Source organism: Camelus bactrianus, chromosome 2 (genome assembly GCF_048773025.1).
Source record: "Camelus bactrianus isolate YW-2024 breed Bactrian camel chromosome 2, ASM4877302v1, whole genome shotgun sequence".
NCBI classification, from domain to species: Eukaryota; Metazoa; Chordata; class Mammalia; order Artiodactyla; family Camelidae; genus Camelus; species Camelus bactrianus.
The window spans coordinates 34,008,869-34,036,707 of NC_133540.1; the positions used below are offsets into that span (position 1 = coordinate 34,008,869).

Sequence of the window (27,839 nt, forward strand, 5' to 3'; positions counted from 1 at the left end):
TTGCATAATTCAAAAATGACGCCCAGCCTATCAGCTGATGCCTGGAGAAAGTGGACTGAAAGATAACAGCGTGCAGGCTGAGGTCACAGATGCCACTTCAGTCGTCCCTGGTGGTCTTCTGGCACTGACCTTAGCAAGCCAGTTCATGAGATCAGGATGCAGAGGAAAATAATCATTGCACTACTACTGTCAGGTAAGTGGAATTTTTTTTTAAACGTGATGCTGTTACATGGGATATAGGATTATAGGTCAAAAGAGCAACATTTTAGTCCTATCTAACTTAAATGAATGTATAAATGAGTAGTATCTCAGATCCCAGTTTGGTGGATGGATTTTTACTGGGACTCAGCTGGTAAAGTAGAGAAAATGACACAAGGGGGCCCAGTAACTGCGGCTGAATCACAATTTTCCAGTATGAGAAGCATGCTTCTGTTCCCCAGCTAGACTTAAAAGAATTTTATCAAATATTATGGGAAACATCTCTGCTGTGAAGGAATGTGTTGCTCTGTTGGTGTTTCAATGAGTTTAACTTGTAAATTAAAGAGTCATTAAGGAAGGTGATGGTGGATGTACAGTCCTCAGTTTTCAAGAAATTTCCCCCCCAAAATTATAATTTCCTCCTTCTCCTGCCAAAAATGTACAAGCCACAAGCATGAACTCTGAATCCACAGGGGGGTTGTTTCCCACTTTGTGGCCCACTTCGTGAGGTGTGATGCAGTGAAAAAGGAAGAAAGAAAGAAAGAGCTCTTATTGGCTTAGGTGTTATGTGGTTTGGGGAGAAATCGAAATCAATTCATTAAAATAAAGAAATAACACAGGTGCATTAAGAAGTTGTATCAGATTAGCATTATTCTTGACCTCTTCCTGAGAATGTCATGGTTAACGTCTTCTTAAATGCAGTGTTTATGTGTCAGAAATACTAGTGCCCAGCACGTAGATCAGGAGCAGGCCATTACTTGGAATGTCTCTAGCCCCGCAGACGTGGCTGTCACTCGAGTTAGAGCAAGTCTCAAGGATCTGCTGCTGGATGGGGGAGGGAGCCAGCATTTTCTAAGATACATGAGCGGGTAAAAAGAGTGTCATGGTTAAAGCACAGATGTGAAAGACAGGCAGAACTAGGGTCAAACCTGGCTTCACATCGGAGAGCCCGGGGAACAAGGAGGCAAACGACCTACCCTTTCTTTGCCTCAGTGTCCTTGTCTGTAAAATGCAGACCATGCTGGTACCTGCCTCCTAGGAATCACATAAAGACTAAAGAAAGTAATTACCGTAAAGTACTTACTCCAGCGCCCAGCACATAGTAAAGAGGTAAATGAGTATTTAGCTATGATAATAATTACAAACTAGGAAACAAACCTGGGTACGTGATGGTGACTTCTCAGAAGTCAGGGAGAATGGGAAATTACGGGAAAATAAAAAAGTTGCTCTAATTTTTTTTTTAAGTAGCAAAGTATGAAAACATTAAGTTGAAGAAAAGAAAACATGTGGAAGGAATGCAGCCTAGTATTTAAATATAATCAAATATCTGTAGAGCTGTCACACAGAAGAGACCAGAGGCATTCGCTGTTTTGTTCCAGAGGGCAAAGGGCAAATACTCTCTCATATTAGACACATTACCTATTGGTGGTGGGGGAAGCACGATATTTGGAAAGGACTCCTGGAAAAGAAAGAAATTCATGAAACCAGTGCTCAAGCTGATAGTGGATTAAGGCCTTAAATGAGACTCCACCAGAAGGTCGTCAAAACCAAGTGACTTTGAGGCCTGCCTTAGTCTCCAGTGCCACAGCTGTCATCATCCTTACATCTGAAATCCTCAAAGAAACCCTCTTAATGTGACTACTTTATAGAATAATAGAAAGATGTTGGGAAAGATGCCCCCCTCCCTACCCCGCCCCTTACTCATTAGTTGGGAGGAGAACCTGGAAAGAATGAGGAAGGAAAAAAAAAAGATTGTTTTCTTTCTCCAGTAATCCTTAAGGATAAAGCCACTATTTCTAATTCTACATGTATCAGATGTCATCCTCCCAATGGGCAGTAACGTTTTCGAAATGATTTGATTCCTGCTTCCTGAATTCATTCACTCACTGGTTCATTCAGTAACTATGTGTGGGGTGCCAAGCACAGAGGCCAGGGCAGTCAGACATGCGGGCTCCCGCTCAGGATGCAGGTGCCATCAGGGCAGGTGGGGGCAGGCAGTGCGAGGGAACACAGACGTTAAACAGGATTTTTTTTTAACAAAGGTAATAAATGCTGTTTATGACTTCTTTAAATTTACATAGTGATCCAACATATTAATAACTTCTGAACTTCAAAAAACCAAATCCATTTACATTTGGTGTAGTATCGGTCACCAAAATGACGGGGGAAGGAAACTTGATGACTGTCAGAATGTGCAGAGGTTTTCATTAAGGCAATATTGACGGAGACGACCATTTGACCAGGTGACCATCTGTCACCTCAAATGCCTCACAACTCTGGAACGCTCCTTGTGACAAACTGTCAGCGCACAGTGCTTCCTAAATTATTGATCATTAAAATGAGAACAGACAGTGAAAAATAACGCAAAGAAAATTAAACCAGGGAAGGCGATGAACATAAGGCAGGAGGCTGATGGAGAGAAGGGCGGCAGGAAATTTTTCTCTGAGTTAGTGCCAACGATGATGAGAGTTGAACAGTGAGAGGAGGCCAACCCTGTGAAATCAGGGGGAAGGGTGCTGGAGGGAGAGGGGAGGGAGAGGATGAAAGTTCTGAGACAGGAGAAAATATAGGGCGTTCAAGGAAAAGCCAAAGCTTTAATTTGAAAATCGGATTCTGATGCTAGGAAGTTCTTGGAGAGAGTTCTGCGTAGATAGACCATGAATTACCCTGGGGTTCTCACTACACACACCTGCAGGCACACCAGGCTGAACAGCACATGCTTAGAATGACTGAGAAAGTGGGCATCTCCTTTTTCTTCAGCGATCCAAGAAGAGAAGCTTTCTCTCCATTTAGCTGTTGCAGGAATGAGTTCTGAACTGGATTTCAGGGACCACGACACTCTAAATTTCTTAAAGTGAAACCCGTGTCTTCATGTATGCATCCCCTGCACTGCTGGGCACCTAGTCGGCACTCAATAACAGTTGCAGAAATGACCGATGACCAGAATTCTGCTGCAGACTAGTTTAACTGTGGGCAATTGACCCCCATGAGCCTCAGTTTCCTCCTGCCTATTTAATAAAACACAGAATAAATAGATGGCATCGAAAATCCCTTTCATCTCTAAACTTCAGTGACACCTCAAGGTCAGCCTGAGATGATCTGTAGATTAGTTACCACACCTATAAAGCTCTAGCTTAGGGTGAAATTGGATTTTTAGAGAGAAATGAACACTCCACTATGAACTCCTGGGGAAAAATTTCTAAGAGGGGAAAGAAGAGACTGTATCTCGAAATTGACTCACACTGATTTGAATTTGGGAAGTTGAATTTAACATTCTTGCCATGGATTTTTTTTCCTTTGCTTTCTAGAGGATTCTTGAAAACATCTATGAATCTACTGGAGATGCACATTTTAAATAATTTTCCTAAATGTCTTTATAGGTTATATTTTAACTGCATCTCCTCAAACGAGCCCTAACACTCAAAGTCCAGGTAAGTTACCAACAAAAGCAGATGGATACTAGATTTCCAGCCATTATTATCATATCCATATATTTAATAAGTACTTATCTGTGTGGTTTTCTGTGATAAATGAACTAAATCAAAACTAAAGCAAAAATACAGAAGAGAAACATCCCAGGGTTATCTCTCAGTGTTGGGATTGGAGGTAATTTTCTTCCCTGCTTTTTAATACTTTCTAAATTTTCTGTGAAAATAATCATAAAATATAATTGGGAAAAGTTTAAAAAATCTTTAAATTAAACATACACAATCTCTGCTTTCTAAGATGTCTCTATCATTAAGCAATGCTGACAAACATTAACAGAGGAAGACCTAGATTCCAGCATATTTATTGCATTGTGCTTATTACGACTCAAATAACTTGGTTGTGATATATACTGAAACTGATTTCAGGGACCTGATAGAGAAAAGAGAATTGATAGTAAACATATGAGATAACCCACAGTTTATATTTTCCCATTTTCTGTTTTTTTTAATTGAAATATAGTTGATTTAAAATATTATGTTACTTTCAAGTGTACAACATAGTGATTCAATATTTTTACAGATTTTACTCCATTTATAGTTATTATAAAATATTGGCTATATTCCCTGTCCTGTACAATATGTCCTTGTAGCTTATTTATTTCATACAGAGTAGTTCATACCTCTTAATCCCCTACCTGTATTTTGCCCCTCCCCACTTCCCTCTCCCTACTAGTAACCACTAGTTTGTTCTCTATATCTGTGAGCCTATTTCTGTTTTGTTTTATTCATTCATTTTATTTTTCAGATTCCACATATAAGGGATAACATACAGTATCTGTCTGTCCCTGTTTGACTTATTTCACTAAGCATACCCTTTAGGTCCCTTCACATTGTTGCAAATGACAGAGTTTCATTCTTTTTTATGACTGAGTAATATTCCAGTGTATGTATATATGTGTGTGTGTGTGTGTATCTCATCTTCTTTATCCAGTCATCTGTTGATGGACACTTAGATTGCTTCCACATCTTGGCAATTGTAAATAGTGCTGTTATGAACACTGAGGTGCATGTATCTTTTCAAATTTGTGTTTTCATTTTCTTTGGATATATACCCAGGAGTGGAATTGCTGGGTCATATGGCGATTCTATTCTTAGTTTATTAAGAAACTTCCATACTGTTTTCCACAATGGCTGCAGCACAAATTTACATTCCCACCAACGGTCTACAAGGGTTCTATTTTCTCCATAGCCTTATTAATATTTGTTATTTGGAGACTGTTTTTTTAGGAATTTTATTTTATTTTTTTAATTGAAGTATAGTCAGTTTACAATGTATCAATTTGTGGTGTGCAGCATAATGTTTCAGTCATACATATACATACATATATTCCTTTTCATATTCTTTTTCATTATATGTTACTATAAGATATTGAATATAGTTCTCTGTGCTATACAGAAGAAACTTGTTGTTTATCTACTTTATAAATAGTAGTTAATATATGCAAATCTCAAACTCCCAATTTATCCCTTCCTACCCCCTTTCCCCCCTGGTAACCATAAGTTTGTTTACTATGTCTGTGAGCCTGTTTCTGTTTTATAGATAAGTTCATTAGTGTCTTCTTTTTGCTTTTTTTGATTCCACATATGAGTGATATCATATGGTATTTTTCTTTCTTTTTCTGGCTTACTTCACTTAGAATGATGATCTCCAGGTCCATCCACACTGCTGCAAATGGCATTATTTTATTCTTTTTTATGGCTGAGTAGTATTCCATTATTTAAATATACCACAGCTTCTATATCCAGTCAACTGTTGATGGACATTTCAGTTGTTTCCATGTCTTGGCTATTGTATATAATGCTGCTATGAACATTGGGGTGCATGTATCTTTCAAATTAGAGTTCCCTCCAGATATATGCCCAGGAGTGGGATTGCTGGCTTATCATACAGTAAGTCTGTTTTTAGTTTTTTGAGGACTCTCCATACTGTTTTCCACATTCTTACAGATGTGAGGTAAAATCTCATTGTGGTTTTGATTTGCATGTCTTTCATGATTAGCAACGTTGAGCATCTTTTCATGTGCTTATTATTTCATGTGCCAACAGTATGTCTTCTTTGGGAAAGGCCCATTTTCCATCTTTTAGAGTACTTATTTCTGTTATGATACAGTAACTAACCCTCAAGTCCCCGGCTGCCACACTCAAGTAGCTAAGGGTATCAGAAAAGTGGCAGCATCTAGAACCTTAGGATGCTTTATTCACTGAGAGACTCCTATGACATCATGGGAGTCAGGCAGTGTTCGTCCTATACCTGTCTCAGAAAAGTAAATGACTCCAAAAACACTGCAAGCCCCAAACCATAAAACATTCTTCTGTCAGTCACCAAGCACCATACCAACTCTCAGTGCAAAAGTGCAGGAGGAGAGTTCTGACCTCATCTTGTCTAGAGCCTTGTCTCCCTTAATATTTTAGATCAGACAGTTCTTTCATCATTTAATGGTCTTGGCACCCATGCTAAAAATCAATTACCACAGATACAGGTTCATTTCTAGACTCTCAATTCTATTCCATTGATTCTTAGAGCAATACCACACTGTTTCGATTACCACTGCTTTGTAGTAAGTTTTGGAATTGTAAGGTGTAGATCATCCATCTTTGCACTTTTTAAGGTTATTTTGGCTATTCGGGGTCCCTAGCAATTCCATATGAATTTTAAGGTCAATTTTTCTCTTCGTGTAAACATTTATATAAATCAATCAATCAATCATTCATTTAACACGGTCAGTAACTCTGTAAGATAGACAATTATTATCCCCATTTTACGAATTATGAAACAAAGGTACAGAGGGAATAAGTAAACTGCCCAAGGTCTCAGCTCGTAGTTATGAAATTACTTTGAAGCCAGGCCGTCTGGCTCTGGAGTCCGTGCATTTCATCAACATGTTGTAATGCCTTATTTGTCCTACACGTTGATGTTCACAGCTTGGCACATCCTCTCTCTGCCAACATTGTCACTCAGCGTTCTGCTTGTGCTTTCACTAAAGTGAAGTCTGTAGTGAAGGCTGGTGGTCTGTCTTCTCCTTTTGGTGCAGCTAATGAACCCTAAATTTATGACTATTAAGTTAACTTTTTTGCTGTTTTTTTCTCTGGGCTAAATAACCTTTCATCAAGGGCTCTCCCTTTGATATAGCCACTCATTTCTCAGTCATGGTTGTGTTTAAAAATCAAAATGAAAGAAAAGAAACCCAAAGCACAAAACATGAATGCAGTGCCTCTATGGAAGGCAGGCGAGAAGACAGTTCGTGGCAGTGACATTGGGTCTTGCCAGGAAAAACACTGCACAAATTTGCCTTTCAGTGTCCTCCCTGTTCCATCAGGTACAGATCTCAAAACATCTTGTCAAGCAATTCAGCAACATCACTTCAAAATGAGTGTTTGGGAATGCTGGAACACATGATAAAGTTTATCCTCATTAATTTATTACCAAAAGAACTATACATCAATCACTTGTGATTGCAAAGCAGATACCTTTCAGATTCTAATTATTTTTTTTGCCTCCTTGATTTATCACAATTGGAGAAAACAGTTAAAACTTCTCACTGCTATTGTAATTCTGTCCATTTCTTCTTTTGCTTTATATTTCATGTTGCTCTACTATTGAGATATAATGGCTTGGTCAGTCCATAGTTATTTAAGAATTATTATGTCATGTATCCTTTAACAATATAAATTGAATTAATTGTCTGTCTTTTTATTGTCTTTGCCTTTAGTTCGACTTTGTCTAATATTAAAATTGTGATTTCTGGTTTTATTTATTTTTATTTTTCAAGTATACCTTGCACTCTTTTTTTAACATGTCACATTCTTTTGTTTTATTTGTACTCCTTGTGATCTAGTGTATTTTTGTTGGATTTTTTTTTTCCTGTCTGTTTTGACTCAATCTAAATGTCCTTATCCTTTAATACAGAAATTTAATCCATAGGCATTTATGGATTCACAACTGACATTTAGTTTATTTTCTGTTATTTTTATTCCATACTTTATTAAATTTCTTATTTCTGATCTTTTAATGTACATGCTATAGTTTATTTGCCTATATCCTCTTATATGTTTGGAAGGTATATATCATACTTGTAATTATCCCATTAGCTAACTTTATGCTTTTGAAAGCATTTGTTCTTAGAACTCCCAAACCATTTTAATGGCATTGCACACATAGAAATTCGAACTGCTTTTATAGACCCTGTATAAGCTGGAAAAGGCTACTGGAGTATGAAGCCAACTGGCCAACAGCTTGTGGGTGCCTTGAATGAATTTCAGTTGTGTCATGGGCTACTGATTCCCGCACCCCTCTGGAGGCCAGGTACTCAGGTAGGGTACAGCCATGGCTGTCAAGCAGCAGGACATTCAAGGATGGTTAAGGCATAGTGAGTGTACATTGCAATTCATTGCACAAAGACACAAACACACAAACAGACATATGTATGAGACAAAATTCCACAAAATAATAACTGTCCTTACTGTGTGTGATGCACTTTGATGTAGTCTCTTCTATCGTATACAATTTGATTTTTTAACACCAGTGACAACTGTGTAACTGATTTCATAGCCCATTAATGCAGGAACTCACTATCTTGACTACATGCTGGAATCATCTGAAGGACTCTAAAAAGTACTGATGACTGAGTTCCACATCCAGAGATTCCAAATATACCCAATCAGGGGCCAAATCCAACCTACCACCTGGCTTTGTATAGCCTGAAAATTAAGAATGCTTTTTACAATTCTAAGTGCGTAAAAAAATCAAAAGAGTAATAATGGTTTGTGACATGTGGATAGTCTATGAAATTAAAATTTGAGTGTCCATAAATAACTATTGGAATACAGCTGTACTCATTCACTAGTATGTTGGCTGACGTATTGTCTGTGGCTGCTGTGGCACTGTGACAATGGAATTAGAGAGCTGTAACAGAGACTGTCCTGCAAAGCCTAAATTTTTACTCATTCTCCCTTTCCAGAAAAAAAAAGTTGACCACTCTTGCACTAAGGGATCCCGAACCCAGATTTCCACCAGAGCCACTCCACTTTGTTTCATACACTGAGGAGCCCACCATTGGAAAGTGCATGGAGGGAAAACAAATGTGGGGGAGATGGGGCTTTCTAAGACAAAACCCCAAGAAATAGCATCATTTCGTATGGAAAATTGTGACTGTTATTATTTCTCAAGCAAATCAGGCTAATACCCATTTGTTTCATGAATAAGTTTCAACTCAAGGCAGGAAAATGAAGTTTCTACATGTTTATCTAGTCTGGAGCAATGGTTCTTGTTGCTGGCAGCACATTAGACACCAGTGTCTGGGAACTGCAGATGGTTCTAATGGGCAGTCAAGAGTGAGGACCCTGATTTAGCTTCTGTTGTTCCTATTTGTCATGGTCCAGCCAGTGATGGCAAGTATCAGTGGTGTGAGAACTTTGGGATAAAGCTTTCATTTTTAATTAGAATTTTTCTCATCCACTCTAACTTCCTTAACTCCAAATCTAATGTGTATAGGAAGTTTAGCTGCAGAAATGCCAATATCTTAAAATAAAGCCGGCACACCTAAAGTATGTGAAATCCCCTTTAGTTCTGAGGATTTATGGTAAGCAAGAGTAACTGGATTGGAAGATGCTTGGCTGGAAAAAGTGAGATTTCAGTTCACAAACTGTTACTAACCAGAAACATCTGTTCTTCCATAACCTAGATCTGACACTACAGGTCACTTTACCACTGTATGTTAGAGAAATAACCCTCTCATCATCAGGTTATGCACAAGATGGATTATTATTTTTGCATCTCTGCAGTTAGCCAAAATTCCTGTTAGTGAAGGCTTGCTTGAGAGTTAGTTTCATAATTTGGTGAGAATTTAATCTCTTAGTGAAACTTACTTGATGCTCTCAATCTTTTTATTCTGCATAGATTGTGGTAGGACTTGACAGACAATTCTGCAGTCAGAGAGATGGGAATTCAGAATCCAGCTATGCCATTTATCAGCTGCGTGATCTTAGGCAAGTGAGGCAATGTTTCTCATCTTTGTTTTTCACATGATAATTAATATTTAATAATATTCCCTTGGGTAACTGTTTTGAAGGTGTCAAGAGAGAATGCCTAGAGTTAGTAAATACACACGTTAACTAGGAATATTATTACCTTCAACATAGAAATGGCTATGATTTGGGGAGAGTAAGTACCTTAGAGGACATCTGCTCCATTACTCTCATATTAGAAGCAAGAAACTTCTAATGACTTATTCAGATTCCTAACCAGTTAGTGGCAAAACCAGGACTAGAACTCTGATCACCTTTCTCATTGGAACAATAAACAACAATATCCCTTGCTTTCCATCTGTCCAGGCTGAAGAATGCAGTGGCTGGGGTTATGGGCTGGTTCTTCTCTCTCTTACTGCTGGCTCAGTGATGGTTTGGATGAGGATGACTGGAAGCTGGGCAGTACAGAGCCAGGCTATAAAGTTCAGGGTTCCATGTCCTTCTAGGCCAAAGCAGCTCCAAAGCAGACTCATCAAGGAGCGGTTCTCTACCAAGTTAAGGAAGGCAGAGGTGTGACCAACTGGCTGCTGGGAACTGCCGAAGCATGCAACTTGTGAGCAGAAACGGGTCATCACATTTGACATCTGGCCCACGAACTGCACCAGCTAACATGCTGTGTCCTTCTTTAAGAGCTATTGATGGGACTTCACACAAAGTGTTGAGGGCTATTCAAAACACTAAACTCAAATGTTATCCCATAAACTGCTTTATCCTTAGAAAGTTCAACTTTTCTAAATTGCAACTGGCTACTCTGGCTTACTAAAACCTTCCCAAAAAGGAAAAGTGAATGACAACAGATGGGATGGACATCGAACTATACTATTATAACTTGACCCAGATGGAATCTGTGAGTCTTTTGGTTCAAGGGCAAAACTGAGTATTTCTTTAAATGTATTGCTTTTTAACAGTAACTTTCTCTAAACATCTTTTGGAATAGGCAAGAGCCCTGTTTATACAGTCATTCTGTAGAAAACAATACAGTCTGACAGAAAAGAAATTGAGTTGGAAGTCAGCATATGTGAGGTTTTTCCCAGTTTTCCCACAAATTAGCAGTGCAGAACTTCCACACATGCATTTATTGATCAGTTTTCACTGGTCATCACAATGCCAAAAAACTATTGCACTTATCTGTGAAATTCCTTCTATTTTAAAGAATGGTCTTGCCAGATAGAAACTAAAAGAGTTCAGCAATAGTAAACCTATGCTAAAAGAAATATTGAAAGATCTGTTCTAAATAGACAAGAAGCAGAGAGCTATACAAATGAGAAGACCATAAGTGGAAATGGGATAACTATAATGAGTTACAAGAGAATAAACATGAAGATGTTAAAAAAAAAAAAGGACATCAAAATTATAAAAGGTGAGACAGGGGAGCAAGAAAATACAGATTTTTTTCCTCTCTCTTCTTTTTTTTTCTTTTTTCTTTCTTTTCTTTTCTTTTTTTTTTCCTCATTCTTTTTAGGATGTGTTTGAGCCTACATGACTACCAGTCTAAAGCAAACAGATATAGTAAGGGGTTAACATACCTGAAAAACAAGGTAACCACAAATCAAAAGCACACAGTAGAGTCACAAAAAAACAAAAAGAAACCAAGCTAATACAAAAGAAAACTATCAAACCAGAAAAATACCATATGATATCACCTATATGTGGAATCTTAAAAAAAAAAAAAAAAGACAAACAAATTTATTTACAAAACAGAAACAGACTCACAGACAAAGAAAACAAACTTATGGTTACCAGGGGTGGGGAAGGGAGTGGGAAGGGATAAATTGGGAGTTCAAGATTTGCAGATATTAATTAACATATATAAAATAGGTAAACAACAAGCTCATACTGTATAGCACAGGGAACAATATTCAATATCTTGTAGTAACCTATGGTGAAAAAGAATATGAAAATGAATATATGTATGCTCATGTATGACTGAAGAATTGTGCTGTACACCAGAAATTGACACAGCATTGTAAACTGACTCTAGCTCAATAAAAATATATATTTAAGAGTTAAAAAAAAACAATTTACACTTAGAAAATTTAGTTTTCTGACCTGGAAACTATGAAGGCTTTTCCTATGCAGAGTGTACCCTCGTAAGAGTTTGCTTTTGTAAGATAAGACTTCTATCAACTGCAAGTCAGGAGGGAACCAAACTGAAACTCACAGCTGCGTGAGCTGACCTTATCACAGCGTGACAGGAGCTCGGCTAATGGAAATTTGGGCAATTTCCAAAAACTGCAGGGTATTTGTCCAACACTGCATCTTGCATTCATCCTAACGACACTCCCCATGAGAAATGCCAGCTGTTTGGGAGAGCCGTGTGGTTTAGCGGCTAGAGCACAGAGGAGAGTGCTAGGAGACTGGACCTCTACTCCCTATCATGTCCTCACCCACAAGTCACCCCGCCTCCTCCGAACACCGGGAACAGCGGCAGGGGCCCTGTTGTGCTCCCTCTTACAACGCCCAGGCATCTCAGGCTGGTAGCGTTTCCGTGAGCACCTGTGAGATCAGAGCAGTGAGGATGAGAGACCAAAGAGGTGAATGTTCTGAAACAATTCATGTTACACAAGTATGAGATGATACCACCATGCAAATTTGGAATATTTAATATTCTGGGCGGTGTATTGACTAATTTGTTCCCTCTTCCCAAATCTAAAACTATGGGATTCAGTTCAAGTCACAAATATGTACTTGCCAAGTACCAAAGCAAATGCCATTTCAGTATCTTGGGACTGAAAAAAATTTTTTAACCAGGAGTCTGAGGCCTTCCCAAACCTTCCCTTCCATTCCATTTGGTGTTAATTTGCCACCTGAACATTAAACTCTTATCAGTTAGCTGCCCCTCAGCCTCCACATAAATGCACACTCTCTTTCTCTGTATTTTATCCCATGCTATTCCTTTACCTTAATTCCTCCTCCTCCACATTTCCACCAAAAACTCTACCTATCCTTCAAGTTTCAGCCAGTGATTCACCGCAAGAAGGTGTGGGGTAGGGACTCCAGTGTAAGTTTTCAGAGCCCAGTGCAGCTAAGGAAATGTGCAGGGTTGGCTCAAGGCCCATCTCTGTTCCGGGCTGGTCAGATGCTGGATACATCTTCCATGATATCTCAAGTTAAATGTGTGTCTCTTGGGCAGAGAGGTGGAATTTTTCAGGTATAGTCTGGATGTGTTCCCACAAAAGAAGTGGGGAATTAAGAAAAGGACCCTCATATCAGTATTGCTAGAGCAGAAAACAGTTTTTCTCAGTGGTTACAGGAAGAAGACACTGAGGGCTAAGAGATAATGGAAGAACTGCAATAAATTGTAAAAATTTGTGTAAAAAGTCATCAAAATGAAGACTGCATTATTATTATAAAAATTCTAGTACACAGGATGTTTGGGAATCTCAAGGAATTTAGTTGTCTTTTTTGTGTGTACCATGCACCCTTATGTTCACCAACTAATATGCTAAAACATGAAGGAAATCTTGCTGACAAGATCTCAACCAGGCAGAGACTTAGGAAGTGGGCATATTATTGCAAGGCAGCAGAATTAGGTTTCAGTTCTGTCCCATACCAACTGTGTTAAACTGAGCGAATCATCCAATTTTCACGATATCAAATTTCTTCTTTGTAAAGTAAGAAAGTTGGAGTAGATGTTCCAAGAGACCTTGTATGGTAATATGTAAAAGTACATTTTGAATTAATTGGGATAATATTTAGATTGACCTTTACTCAGGGAACAATGCAGACAAGTCGAAAGCTGATTAAGCAACAGAAAGGGAGGGGCCCAGAGTATAAGAGGACAAAAAGCAGAAGAGAAACCCCTCTGTAATCCAGGCCCTAAGAGGTTCAGGAAAACTGCGTCCATTGCTTAATGGTAACATATTTGCTCAGATAGCCCAGTGGAAGATTCTGTTGTAAAAAGCCCTGTTTAAAATAAGCTTAGTCACAGAAATTTTGCAACTCTGCATTACTGAACATGTCCCCAGATGTCTATTAGCTGATTAGGGTCTTAGGAACCTGGGAGCGTCAGATAGACATGAGGGCTATCAATGTAGCATCAGAACATTCTTGGTGCTTGCTGGGGATATGTTTTGTGGAGCTTGGGGTTCCTTACCTTGGATTTTGAAAGTAGCTTAAGCATCTGAGGATGTAGAAAGAGACATTTCTTTTGTTTTTCCTGAGTGACATCTTCCAACCAGGGGTTGGTTTATTTAATTTGAGGTGCTCGATAAACTTCTTTAAATTCTTTAATTGTGAATCTATTTTAGAATAACCAGCATGTTCTTTAAATGCAATTAAATCCTAGAAAATATAAAAGCTTATCTGTGTGATCAGAGCCTGTGTCCTTTCAAACTGACACTGGGAACTCTGAAGCCTCTGAGCGTTCCTCATACCACTCACCAAGCACAGGTATTAATCCCTATTGAAATACTTATACAAGGTTATCTGTTTTTTCAGAATATGGAAGAAAAACTAACTATGACAAAGGTCATTTTACAGATCAGCTACCGAAATTAGATGGTTAAGGAAATGATGTTAAAAATATTTTTTATCAAGTTATTCTTAGATCATTTACTTACTATAAATAAGTATTTATTTACTTACTGTGCTGGTGGTTTTAGGTGACCGTGTTATGATATTGTATCAGACAATTAAATCTGGAGAATTAAAGCAAGTATTTCTAAGATCATAAGTGGAAAATTTCAGCCTCAAATCAGTTTGGCAACCAACCAGTTTTTACAGAATATGCCGCTCACAGATGGGACTTGGCTAAAGTCTGCACAATTTGTTTGAAATTGAAAGGACTGTGACTGTGTTACTCTAAACAACGTATTGCCTTCAATATTAGATATTCCTGAGTTCTGACTTCAATTTAGAGCCTTGGGACTTCTGCCTCTACTTCTTCGGAACAAAATTCCCACTAAATGCTCCTCCCCACTGAGGAATAGTGGCTGGAAAAGAAAGAATTCTATCTGTTTGCTAGAGGGTTAGAATTATTTTGATAAAGTTCGAAACTCTTTTTAATGAGCTCTCTCTACCTAAGCATTTTCTCCTTTCGATAGCAAAAAAGTTACATAGATTTTGCTTATCCCTTGAAAATACTGTTTTTCCCCTTCTCTGACCTTGTTTGAAATTAAAAGCATTAAAGTGCCAGTTTCAAGAGATGTTAGATCCTACTGCTGGGTCTTTGCCATCTTTTTTACAACTTGCTATAATTTTCTGTCCCTTTAAGCCCTTAACCTACAGGCCTTCTGCACCAAAGGCAAGGCCTACAAGTGATAAGGACTCTCTGAGGAGCGCCTCCTGTGCCAAAGGACTGCTTATCTTGGTCTCTGTCGAACACAAGATGGGATCCTCTTATAAAGAGTTCTGGGCACGTCTCCCCCACCCCCCCCACATCATCCTTCATGCTATTGACAGTGATCTTCCCAAAATGAAAATCTGGTTCAAACCCTTCATTGTCCTTCTGCCACCTTAAAGTCCAAAGTCCATACCATGGCCCCAACACACATCATTTCACTGCTTCCTCTGCTTCTCACATCACATGCTGCAACCACGTAGATAGTTGCAACTCCCTCAACTTGTGATGATGTCTCAAGTTCCAGGACATCCCTGACCCTGCTGACTCTGTACCTAAATGTCCGCAGAGTTGGTGGGATGAAATCCTAGACTTCTTTCAAGGTGAGTTCAGAGAACCCCTCCATGAGGTCTTTCCACCTCCTTCTTTTTCAGATAGAATTGACCATTGTCTCCTCTGTGCCCCTGCTCCCCTAAAATACTTCATTACACTTAGATTACATTTTGTCCCTCTTTACTAAGGTGGAATTTCCTCGATGGAAAGACCATGAATTATTTATTAATTCATTGTATTCCTAGTACAAAGTAGACATGTCAAAACACTCTTGTAAATGAACACACAAGTGAATAAATACCCAAGGTGCCAAGTAACCATCAAGGCCTACAGAACACATCTGGATTCTAAATGGTCAGTCATTAAGATTTCACTGAGACTTTGCCACTATGCCAAGCACTGGGGACTCTGTGGAGTGTTTAGTCTAAATCTAAGTTAGGGAGGTGAGAGACGACCTCCCAACTAAAATGGCTTTGAACTGAGACCTAAATAGCAGACAGTGAGGCAAGATGGGGCCACAGGAGGATATTCCTGCCTAAACAATTCAAGGGTAAACTGAGTAGGTGACAGCTGGTAGAAAGACACAGGTCTCAGTACACTGTCCTTAAGTAGACTGATCAGATGTGCCCAAGACATTTTCCATTCTTTGTGGATTCTCCAGGAAACCGTGAGTGTTTAGCTGAGGAGTCAAGGTTACGCTGTCCCTGGGAAGTGTCTGCAGGTGCCCTTCTACCCTCATGCCATCATACTGGGATACCAGTTCCTTTACTAGAAAGTCTCAAAGGAATAAGCAGACACACATCCAGAGAGTTTAGTGCACTGATGTTTATGTCAGAATGGTTTATAACTCTCATAAGAGTAAAAGTAACATGAATGCTGAAGAGGTTGATAAACTACAATATTCATATAATGGAATACTATGCAGCCATCAAAAATCTTGTAATAGAAGAGTATTCAAAATATAGGATGTATGTTCATGGTGTATATTTTTAAATACTATTTACATATTGATACATATTTAAACACAATGATTCCATATTTAGATGCAACAGCTAAAAGTTCAGATGGCTATATACCAAAATGTTTAAAGTGTCTGTCTCTGAAGGGGGTGGGTCTAGCTCAGTGGTAGAGTGCATATCTAGCATGCACAAGGTCCTAAGTTCAATCCCCAGTACTTACATTAAAAAAATTAAAAAAAAATCTAAGGAATATATTCTACAATGTCTTTCTCTGGGTAGTGGAATGAAAATGGTTTTTATATTTTTATTTGACCTTTCTTATATTTCCCAATTTTAATTTGTTGAATCTATATTGCTTTCACAATTAAAAAATCTTATTTAGTTGATAAAATTTTATAAAGTAATTTATAAATTTTAAATGTATAAAACTTATTTAAAAATAAATACATAATTGCTTAATCATAAAAATCAATATATTATATATTGAGATTTTTTTAAATACAAGAGAATACATATCCAGTATTCATATTTGTGTGCATATATATTTGTGGTAAAGAATAATTACGACCTAGAATTCATTACATCACTTGCTTATCTGGATCCTCAGCCAGTAATCAGAGACCGGAGCCAGCATTTCCTACAATTCTATTACAACTCTGAAATTCTACTTTTGAAAGAGAGAAAAGAAGTACACTGGGGGAACCTTAGAATTGACTCACCCTCTATCCAGCTAGATGAAAACTGACTCTAATAGTGTCTTTGTTTTCATTTTTCCTGTGGAAGTAAGACTGTACCCAGGAGGTGGAGGCAGGGAGGCATGGGGCAGAACTTTAGTCTTTGTGTAATGGCTGTGAGTTTCCATCTTTCTTTAACATGGACAGTTTTCCAGTTATATAAAATGCAATGCAAATACAGCTTCAGGTCTCCCCCTTTATGCAAATGACTACAGCCAACATGAATGTAATGTTCATTACATGCCAAGTACTATACTAACTGGAATGTGTGTGGGTGAATGTATCCACACATGTATATTTATTAAACTCATTCAGTCCTCACAGTGACATTTTGAGGCAGGTATTATCTTTTTATAAATGAGGAAATCAAGGCCCACTTTCCTCATCTGTCAGGCCCTGCAATGTAGAATTTCTGGACCTGCCACTGGAAGAGAGGTGAGATCACTGTGTCTTTTGTTAGATGCTCTATTGTCCACTCATCACCTCATTCTTAATCCCTTTCTTAATTTCTCTTTTATACCATTTCGCTTTCCGGGAACTTCTCAGCAGCAACCACTCCTAGTAGAGGTCCTGCAGCTACAACTCCAGGCCCGACACAAGGGTACCAAGGTTTGTTCAAATTTTAAAATAGTTCCTCTGGAGTCATTGTTATGATGCAAATCTATTGAATGCGACCTGTCACTGTTGGGAAACTGTGACAAAGACTGAGAAATGGAAGTGAAGTAGACAAGAGTCCCTCCTCTAGAGGAACTCTCACTTCTGGAAAGGCTCACAGAAATAATATTATAGGTTAAAGAAATTAAAGCAATCCAGCAGGCCACAAAAATGATGAATGTGACCATGAAATGGTGGGCCAGATAAAAGGGAACTGGTAGAGCAGTGGTGAGGAGAGCCTGTGGTCAAATCCAGCTGGACTCAGCCCTGGGCTTAGCCCTGCCCCCGCTGCTGACTCTGCATGAGCTGAACCCTCAGTTCCCCAAAGGGCCTGTCTTCTTAATTTGAAAATGGGGCTCATTATACTTATCCCGCAGTGTTTCTCTAAAGATTAAATGAGAAAATGTGTGTAAAATTGCTTGGCTCCAAGCCTGACACATCAGAAGTGCCTATTAAAGTACAAGCCAAGCTGAGTGCTGAGATAAGGGTGGTCAGGCAGCATCTCTTTCTCTGGTTATTTTTCTAGGGAGAAAAAGATGGCTTTATTAGAGCTGCTTAAATGTAGAAAGGGAGAGGGTCTTTTGTCAGTGGGGTTTAAGTGGAAGGATCCTCCGGATTTAAAATAAAGCCTCAAAGAAGACTAAGCATGACTACTGGATCATTAGCTAATAGAAACACTGAGAAAATGCCCTGAGGTAAATGGAAGCGATGGATTTTAAGAACAGAGACCAAGGGAGGGAAATCAGGCTAAGTGCTTAGAACTCATTATTAGGCTTCTGGGTCCGATTACACAATCTAATTTTCAAAGTGATTTCAGTGTGAAGCCGACATGACAGTGTCAAACCAGAAAGCATTTAAGGGGCCAACTACAAACACACATGCCCTGAATCCCATAAATGATCACGGGCATGGTGGACCACTGTAGTAAGTGTTTTCATGCATTATTGAATTTTATCCTCATAGAGACAGAATCATCTTCATTTGCCCAAGAGAATACTAAAGCACAGAGAAATTAAGTCACTTGTCCAAGACCACACAACTAGTAAGAGGCAGACACGTGACTGAAGCCGATTCTGTCTTGATCCAGAGCTCGTACACCAGCCACAACTATCACCTGCCACAAAGATCAAGAAGACAAGCCCAATTCACGTCTGTGCATAACTGTTGAAGAACGACCAAACATAACGGAGTCCTTGACTGTGTCATGCAATATACTGTAACATGTTATTTGTAATCATTAAATTCAAGAAAATTGTGTAGCAATAGTAGTAACGGGGCTTCTTGACATAAATGGCATTCAAAGACAGCAGAAAAAGAAATGTAAGATGTGAAACTGGTAAGGGAGAGGTTAACTCTAGCAGAGCATTAAGGCAATGGTACTAGAAACTTCTGCAGGACGGGAACCTAGTGGGACTGCTGGCAAACACTCCGCTAAGACACAGTGAGGGTTTGAATTCTGATAGTGGCTGTGGCATAAATCTGGAAAATTGACAGCAACAGGACCTCTTTTGGGGTTCACTGATGTCCATGTGGAGTGATGGCTCAGTCTGTCTCCTTTCTGCTCACCATTTTACATTTTTGAAAAAATGCACAGCTTCTAGTGGAAGTCAACAGCTCTTCCAACCTTCTCATACCCTTCCCTTTAGTTAGTGAGATGGTTTGCTAATTTCTGATTCATGAGAACTCACTGGATAGTTGAAAGTAGATACTGGAATTACTAAAGTTAAGACTGACACCTTCCCCCATAATTTTTACTGGCTAACTGTTGAATGCTGAACAGCAGCGCTCCAAACACACTTAAGGAAAAGAAACCCACTGAGCAGTCTAATGCCAAAACGGTATTTTTAAAAACATGACTTATGTTTTCTGACTTTATTTTGAAATTTTGTCTTTTTAGAAGTGCCACAATATGAACCCCCATTCTCAGCACCAGGTATGTTAGTATTTGACATGGAATGATGATCATTGCATTTTAAATTGCGTATTGCTAGTTTCAAATGCCTATGTAAAGAAGAAGCACCAATTTTATTTTTTATGTTTATTTTCTTTCTTTTTTTGCTGTTTTTTTTTCCATTTTTATTGAGGTATAGTTAATGTGTAATATTATATAATGTACAATATTATATAAGTTACAATATTATATATAGTGAGTCACAAATTTAAAGGTTATACTCCATTTATAGTTTTTGTGAAATATTGGCTAATTCCCATGCTGTACAATATATCCTTGTAGTCTCTTTCACACAAAATAGTTTGTACCTCTTATCCCCTAGCCCTATATTACACCCCTCTTCCTTCTCCCCACTGGTAACCACCAGTTTATTTTAAAAACAAAAGAGTACATGTTATTGACTTTTGTCATACAAAATTATAAAAGTAAACAAAATATGTTCTTTTTAAAATTAAAATAGGTATTTCTAATTTCCTTAAACATTTTGAAAACACCAACACATAACTTAATTCTCATTTTTAAAAAAATTAGATATTTTTTAGCTTGCTAACCAACCGTGGGTACATGGGAAAAGTCTAAGAGCTTATAAAACAATTGAACTTCTCCCTTCCCTACTATAAAGAAAGCAATTAATTGGCAGCACATCCAGAATAAATATAGACCATTCATGCCTCAATCCAGATTCATTTTTGGCCCCATACTATCACTTTGGGGCTACCTTCTCAACCTGCTATAACTGGGGACTGTGGCTCCCTTCTTAGGTGTTGCGCTGGTTCATTTACACGCTTCTTTACTCTTCCATGTTTCTAAGCCTCCCCTCACACTTGGCCTGTGCCCATACTTCACACCATAAAAAACGAATTGTACAACTGAATCATTATCTCACAAATTAAAGCTAAGTGGAGAGAAAGGTTGGGCAATACGAGTGAGAGGAAAAGCTACTTTTACTTTTTTGTATCAGTAAATAGGCTTTTAAATATATATCAGTCAAATAAATATGCTACTAATATGCGAAAGGGTCTCTAATTTAAATTGTGTTTCACTCCCAACATGGAAAAGATTTTTAGTGATTTTATTATAGACTATGTGTAAGGATACTGTGGAAGGAGCAGAGGCTTAGACTACAGGTGACCTGGACAGTAGTTACCAATGTGCTTCTAACTAGTTGTCCCACCTCGGATAAGTAACTCAAACTCATTAGGCTTCCTCATTTCTGAACTGCTTATACCAATTTCCTTCCAAATTTCTGATTCTACGATCTGTCCAATACCCCTCTACACATCAAGACATTATTTTCTTCCATACCTTTGAAACACTGAAAGAGTTTGTGGTTTTTCTCATGTTGGCGTAAAAGGTCCACACAGCTCTCATCCGTAATTACACTTGGGAGACCCTGTAAAGAACACTGGGGTTGGAGTTGAAGCCCCTGGGTCTTGGTTCTGTCATTAGTTTTGTAGCCTTGGACAAAAGATTTTACCACTTTAAGTTCCAGTTTCCCACATGGTTACTGTGAAAAATCTAATTTTTAAAAAGATAAAATATACATAAAAGTTTACTAATGTACTTTCTATTAAAAAGGCAAAGCGGTATTACCCTGACTTTGCCTGCTTTATTTGCCAACTGTTATGCGGTCCTTTATTTCACATTTTTATATTTTGCTGTTTTCTTTTTCTCTCGCCCAGTAATAACAGTCATTGTTTTTGCGGTGATGGCTGGTATCATTGGAATTATCCTCCTAAGTTATTACTTATCGGTAAACATAAAGGTGAGGATTCAGCTTTTAATTCTGCTGTAAGTACTGATGTGAATAGCTCTAGGAGGGTTTGCTCCTCTGGGTTTAACTCAACTCAAACAGAAACAAAACTGCATGAAACTTCATCATTGTCCATGAGCCCATGGCATATGCAGAGATGCTTAAACATTTCAGGGCTGGTTTCTCTGTTCGTATCCAATTCTGGTGCCTAGGAACAGGGACCCGTGCTGAGGCCCAAGGACAAAAACCCCCCTTCCTGTAAGGAAGGGGCAGGTCTGACCCTGAAGCCCAGTAAGGGACAATCTTAGGCTTTTTGTTTTTCTTGCTTTTATTCCCCATTTTTTGTTGGCCTTGTGCTGGGTTTGTTTACAAAAGATGTATTTTGTTTAACCAAATATGAAAAATGTAAAATTCTGTTCATAAAAACAAACCTTCAATCTTTTTCAGCTGGACACACAGAAGTGACTGAGTTACTCCAGCAGAAATTTTTCTTTTTATCATTTGCCCTATTAAAAAACCACAAATATAAATCTATCCCCATTTTCCAGTGAAAGGTCCTTCAAAAGTTTTAATTTAATATTTTTTGATGGATATGGATGAAATAGCCAAGTTTCTAGTTATAGTATCTAGTTTATGTATGTGAAAAATATTTAAAATAACATGATATGTTTATGCATGTTTAAAACATTTGCTTTTTTTATTCTCGTATTTCCTGAGACAAATTTTTCAAACTCCACCTATGAACTTTCCAGCATGAGTGATTTTTTTTAATCACTAAAGCTAATTTCAAGTCTGTATGATAGCATTCCAAAGCACACAACCTTCACTATAACCTATTTAAGACAATTCAGATGCCACATTTGTGTGTTTATAATGCTAATAATTGGAACTATAGTCATAGATCATTAGGTACCTCGTCTCAAAAGAATGGTACAGTTCTCACCCACCCTCTACTGTTTCTCTCTCTTTGTGCTCTCCACATTGTAACCACTGTATATATTCTTTTAAAAAGGCTTGTTTAGACAGGCAACAACACTGTAATGGCAGGTCTATAACAAGTTGATAGTAAATCTACGTTAAGTTCTTCTGTCCTTTTCTTTTTTAACTATTTCTATTAGGTGAGTTTTATGAACATCCAAATCTATGTTTGGTTAGCATTACTCCATGTAAATGTATTTTCTCTAAGTAATACTTTCTTAATAAAAGTAATTGACAGTGTCTGCTCTAATATGAGAGATTTTTTAAGGACTTGAATAAAAGATGACTCCTCTTGTTGGCAATTTGAACACTGGGGGAAAAGTTATCTCCTTGTATTTGGTATAGACGGCAAACTGTTGTCTTCTCCCTTGGTTGATGACCTGAAATCTAAAAAAGTCAATGATATCTCTTGGTAAAAGTCAGAGAAAATCTTCTATATGGACATAGAAGAATTGGGTCATGGTCAATATGACTAAGAAAATGTATCTTTAAAAAAAAAAATTCTATTTGAGCTTTCCACTACAGCAGGGAAATATGACAGAGTCAATGTCTAGGGGAATAATATACCTATGGAAATAAGAAATACTATTAGAAATACAAATAAAAGTTTAAATTAAAATTTGTAAATATCTATGAAATAGTAATTTCTTCCACAAAAGACCTCTGCAAAGTGAATTTTAATCAAAACAAACTTTAGCCAAAAAGAATTTTTTTAATTTGAGGAATTTTTATTTACTAAGTATAGAAAATTGTGGCATTAACATTTTTTCTGGTTTTAATTCGTAGCGAAGAGCATCTGTCAAACCATCTCAACCCTCCCGGATATAGGTGTGCTTCTTTTAACTTCTGTAGAAACAGACAGACCAGGTCAGTGCTAATATTTTTACTGCCTTTTGCCTTTTTGGAAGGGAAATAAATTAACGATTTATTTCTTTCTGAGTTGGGAAGGGTGCACCCAGTTAGAATTCATTTACATTCTATTTCATCAATGCCTCCTCTGTAAGATTTTATCCTTTATATGAATGTTTATCTGCAGCATAATGAAACTCCCCCTTAGGCATAAAGTATCTTTTAAAAAAGAAAAAGTAAAACAAATACCATAAGTAAAGCAAAAACTAAGTTCTTTTATGTACTTCTTATTTTCCCAAGTGCAAAGTTGCATCATAGGAGACCCTACAGTGGATAGAGTTTAACAGCCCTAGATCTGGAGCTAGACCCGGATTTGAATCCACACTCCAACACTTAGCAGCTGTGTAACTTGACCAGCTCTTCTTGTGGCGATAACAGTGGTTAATGTGGAGGGAATTTCATGTGGACACGATGATGGTGTTCACCTCATCGAGTTTCATGAGGATTAAATGAAGCGCCAGCATCTAGAGCAGTTTCATCCCATAGCAAGTGCTCCTGCCTGACAGCTGTCACAGACACGACAGGCCCTGCACAAACGGCCAGTTGCTTGGCTCCGTTTTCGCTTCCTCTCCCAGGCGCGAAGTGGATGAGACAACATGGGGAAAACAGCAGATACGTTCTGTTCATCAAAAATAGAACCGACTCACTATTTTTCAAAAAGAGCACTCACTGCCACCTTGAAGTGAGAGGTTTTTTTTTACATTTAAAAACATCCGGATGTTAGGGCTCTCTTGCAGAAAACAAATGTAAACTCTAACAATGCTGCATCGCAACCGCTAGCATGACTGCAATTCATAAGAGCTAGTAGCAGTTGCTGTCTCTGCTATGTGCTTAAATACCTAGCCAATTTCACTACCTATGGCCTCTGGTATAATCTCACTGATCAAGTACACAGTTCCTTTAAACTCTGCCTGAGGCATAAAACCCAAGTGACGTCTAATTTGGGAGATGTCCGCCAAGAACAAGTCTCTGTGGAATGGGCTTTAAATGCTCAAGCAAAATGGAACTGATCCTGCCTTGTACAAAATCGATTAAAGTTCTTCCCATGGTCATCAAAAATCATGACAGATCTCAGGTGCTGTAAATTTCCATATTCCAGTTTTAACCCTAGACCTAGCACCCATCTTCAAAGGACTTGCTAGGTTTTTTAGACTTTGGGGTCACAAAAAATAGAGTTTCAAAAATCCGCCTCGGGTACATAAGCTATCTACGTAGAACTAGCCCATCACAGTATCTTGTGGGTTCTTAAATCTCAATGATGATGATTCTGTAATTGTTTAGTCCTAGGAAGTAAATGCTCTATAGAGTGAATGGCATACATGTCATTCTCAGCTAAAGGGATTAATAAAACTCAATCTGCAGATACTTAAAACAACAAAAGTTTTGAGTCATTTACCAGACTCACTTCACTTACTAAAGTTACCTTGACATAGGACTTGCAGCTGGAATATCTGTTAAGTATTTATCTACATTCTGCATCATTGCAAAAAAAAATATGTGTTGAAGCTGTTTTTAAAATGGAGCAATTACCAGCTGAAGCCTAATTTTTTTGCTACTTAAATTTCTATATGCTTTTAACTACTGATTTATTTTGATGACAAATTTAGTGCTTAGTTTGGTTTTTTTTTTTTTTTATACAATCTTGAGCCTCTCTGTGGAATAACCCACAAAAGTTTGAGACAATTTAATCCATCAAAAGTGACTTAAAATATCCTTGTTAGTTGAAGTACAACAAACATTTACCAAATGCTTACTTTAGGCTGGGTACCACACTCACATTAGATACACCGATCAGAATCTCTGTCCTTTAGAAGCTGAGAGCCTAATCGCGGAACAGACAGACTGTGGTCATTGCAGGGAACAAGTTTCAAGGTAGTAGAGACATCTGCATCTGAAAAAGACTGGGGCAGGTAGCAAAGGCTTCTGGAGATGAAATCACCGGAGGTCAGTCTTACAGGACAGATGGAGGTTTCTGGGGGCAAGCCAGTTCCAGGCAAAAGAGCAGCTTGAACAAAGGATAAAAGAAGACAAAATACGGTGCACTCAAGAAACTGGGTGCATTTCCACATTCACAAGATTAATGCCTCAGTTCTCTGTTCACATCTCAAATATATGTCAAGGCAGTGAAAAGTCAGATGAACCAAATTTTAGGCTCATTTCATGTCTCCATATTTGTGCCAATGAAGTTATTATATGTGACTTAGTAAATTAGTGAAATGGGTTATAAAATCTGGCCCCACCTCACAGGAAATTTTGGGAAACACATGATTACTATAACATGCTTTAGCCCTAGTTTTGTAGAATACTGCTCTAAAGTAATTTACAAGTCAAAAGCAGTCAGAGATTAGAATGATCTGCCCCTTCAACAAGAACCAGAGATGTGAGGGTATAAAGAACGGATCGCTTTAACCTCCTTGAACCTGCACATGATTCATAGTTGGGGGGAAATGAGAAAAAGGGGGTCTGAATCAGTTGTCCACAGTGGCAGCCACATGTGACCCCTGCCAGCCCACTTCTTATGGGAGAATTTGAGGATGCACGGTTCCTGTAATTCCCCAGCAGAAGAATGCCGTGGGGAATGTTCTGCTTCTATAACAGCAAAGGCTCTCCCCATCCCTTCACGCACCCTCGGCAGTAATATAAACCTAACCTACCGGCCAAGAAAGGTAGAGCATCGGATTTGGTCGGAAAGACCAGCCCCTGCCCTTCCATCCCACGCTAGAATCAGAGAGGACTCACGCAGGGAGTTTCTGCACAGACTTGCCCTTGCTTATGTCCAAGGGAAAAAAAAAGTGATTCCTGAAAGAGATTACGGACTAAGAAGCTTGTCTTAAATTCAAACACACATATGTAATAACTCAACTGACTTATCACTGACTGCCTCCCCATGACAGTCCACCCCTACAGAATTCTCTGTTAGTTTCTCATGTTTGCAGAAACTAGAAACAGAGGAATTATGTTTGTTCCCTACCTAAGGCTTTTGGAATAGATTTCTAAGACATTTTTTTGTTACACATAACTCTAATAGAGCTAATCTGAAAAGAAATTCCTTTCAGTTCCTAATAATTGTATTCAAGGACAACTCTTAAGAATGTAGAATCCTGAAATTTATTTTATGCATTAATTTCCTGTGGTATTTAAATATAACTATGTTTTACACTACAGTTTTGTATTTTTTTCTCTCTCTCTCTATAATCCTTCTACAGAATTGATGAGAATCTGCTCACCAAACCAAGTTTTGGAAAAACTCAAAGACAAAAGACTTCAGTCAAATATGTGAAATTCAGTCAAGTGAAAAATGAACACATAAAAAACCAACAAATTGTTTACTTTCCTACGTTGTATGAGTTCAGGATAAAAATTTCATCATAATGAGTCTGGTGATAAATACTTCCTTTTACGCTTACTTTTGTGTGTTAGCATAATTTTCATAATCCATTGATTTAGAATTCTGATCCAAAACTTTAGTTGGCTTCATCTGCCATTCTTTAAGACTGACTTATTCTACTGTATTTTAATGATTCTGCTGTCAAATGAAAGGCTTATAATATCTACATAAAATCTAAGTTCTCTTCTCGTTCTAAACTTCTGAGTCTATTTTCACTGTTTTGATTAAATTAGGAGCACAGCAAAATGCTATTATTTCCCTCATTGCTGAAAAGGCAAGGTATGGTATTACATGAATGATGACGATGTTTTAGTCACACTAATAAAGCTTGTGCTTGGAAATGCCTTGCATACATACATACATATGTACACATACATACATACATGTATGTGTACATATATGTAAAGACTAGGACATAGATATAAATATATAAAATGATACCCACATTCATACTTTAATGCATAAATCAAGTTTTTCGCATTAAAAAAGTGAGATGTTACGTACGTATAAATGGCTCATTTAAATGAACCTATCTAACAGAAGGGCATTAACTCGCCAAGGGCACTGACCGATGCACTGTATTCCACTGGAAGAGTTATTTATGTCAGTAGGCAGAGTATCCTGAGAAAGAATTGATAACTTTTCCTTGCGAAAGAAACTTCTTCATAACTTTGTTAATGCAACAAGATGTGCAAATTTGCCATGCAGGTAAATATGTTAAAAGGCTACTCTGCATTCTCAATTAAATTCTTTAATCCGTTCAGTTCTTGTTTCTCTTATTAATAAAGTTTTGGAAATTGGTTTAAATAATCCAAAACTCTGGATACAAGACACTAAGGGTTTGTGACTATACAGTTATCACTCATTTATAGTAAAACTTGAAAAGCAATATAAAAACAAACAACCTTCTTGCGATGTTCTATTTCCAAATGAATAAAAATCCATATGGCTTTCCATTGCTGTGTGATAAGTAAGTAACGATGTGTACATAATGGGCTTGGCAATTTAAATTTATTTTTAATAAATATTTTAAAAATCTAAACTTTAACTTACTTGTATGTTCAGAGTATTCTTGTACTAAACTGATTATTTAAAAGTAAAGAATAAGAACAATATACTTCTGTTTGTATATATTTTTTAAAAGTAGCTTTAACAGTATTATTGGGTTAATTTAATCAAATGAATAACC

General features: G+C 37.8%; 1 protein-coding gene and 1 long non-coding RNA gene across 3 annotated transcripts in view; one reads left to right on the forward strand and one right to left on the reverse strand.

The window, feature by feature from the left end:
- Positions 1-27,839, reverse strand: part of LOC123616712 (uncharacterized) — a 67,276-nt gene that overhangs the window by 31,619 nt on the left and 7,818 nt on the right. The gene's annotated exons all lie outside the window — the stretch shown is intronic.
- Positions 39-27,767, forward strand: LOC123616713 (uncharacterized). 2 transcript variants are annotated; one of them, XM_074377897.1, is made up of 7 exons: positions 39-193; positions 3,579-3,629; positions 17,564-17,626; positions 19,569-19,604; positions 21,305-21,387; positions 23,140-23,220; positions 26,469-27,767. In XM_074377897.1, exons 1-6 carry the CDS (start codon positions 157-159, stop codon positions 23,179-23,181), a joined length of 312 nt encoding a protein of 103 aa, XP_074233998.1. In that variant the 5' UTR covers positions 39-156; the 3' UTR covers positions 23,182-23,220; positions 26,469-27,767. The 2 variants fall into 2 exon arrangements, with proteins under 2 accessions (XP_074233998.1, XP_074234007.1); XM_074377906.1 differs by having other exon boundaries at positions 17,567-17,626.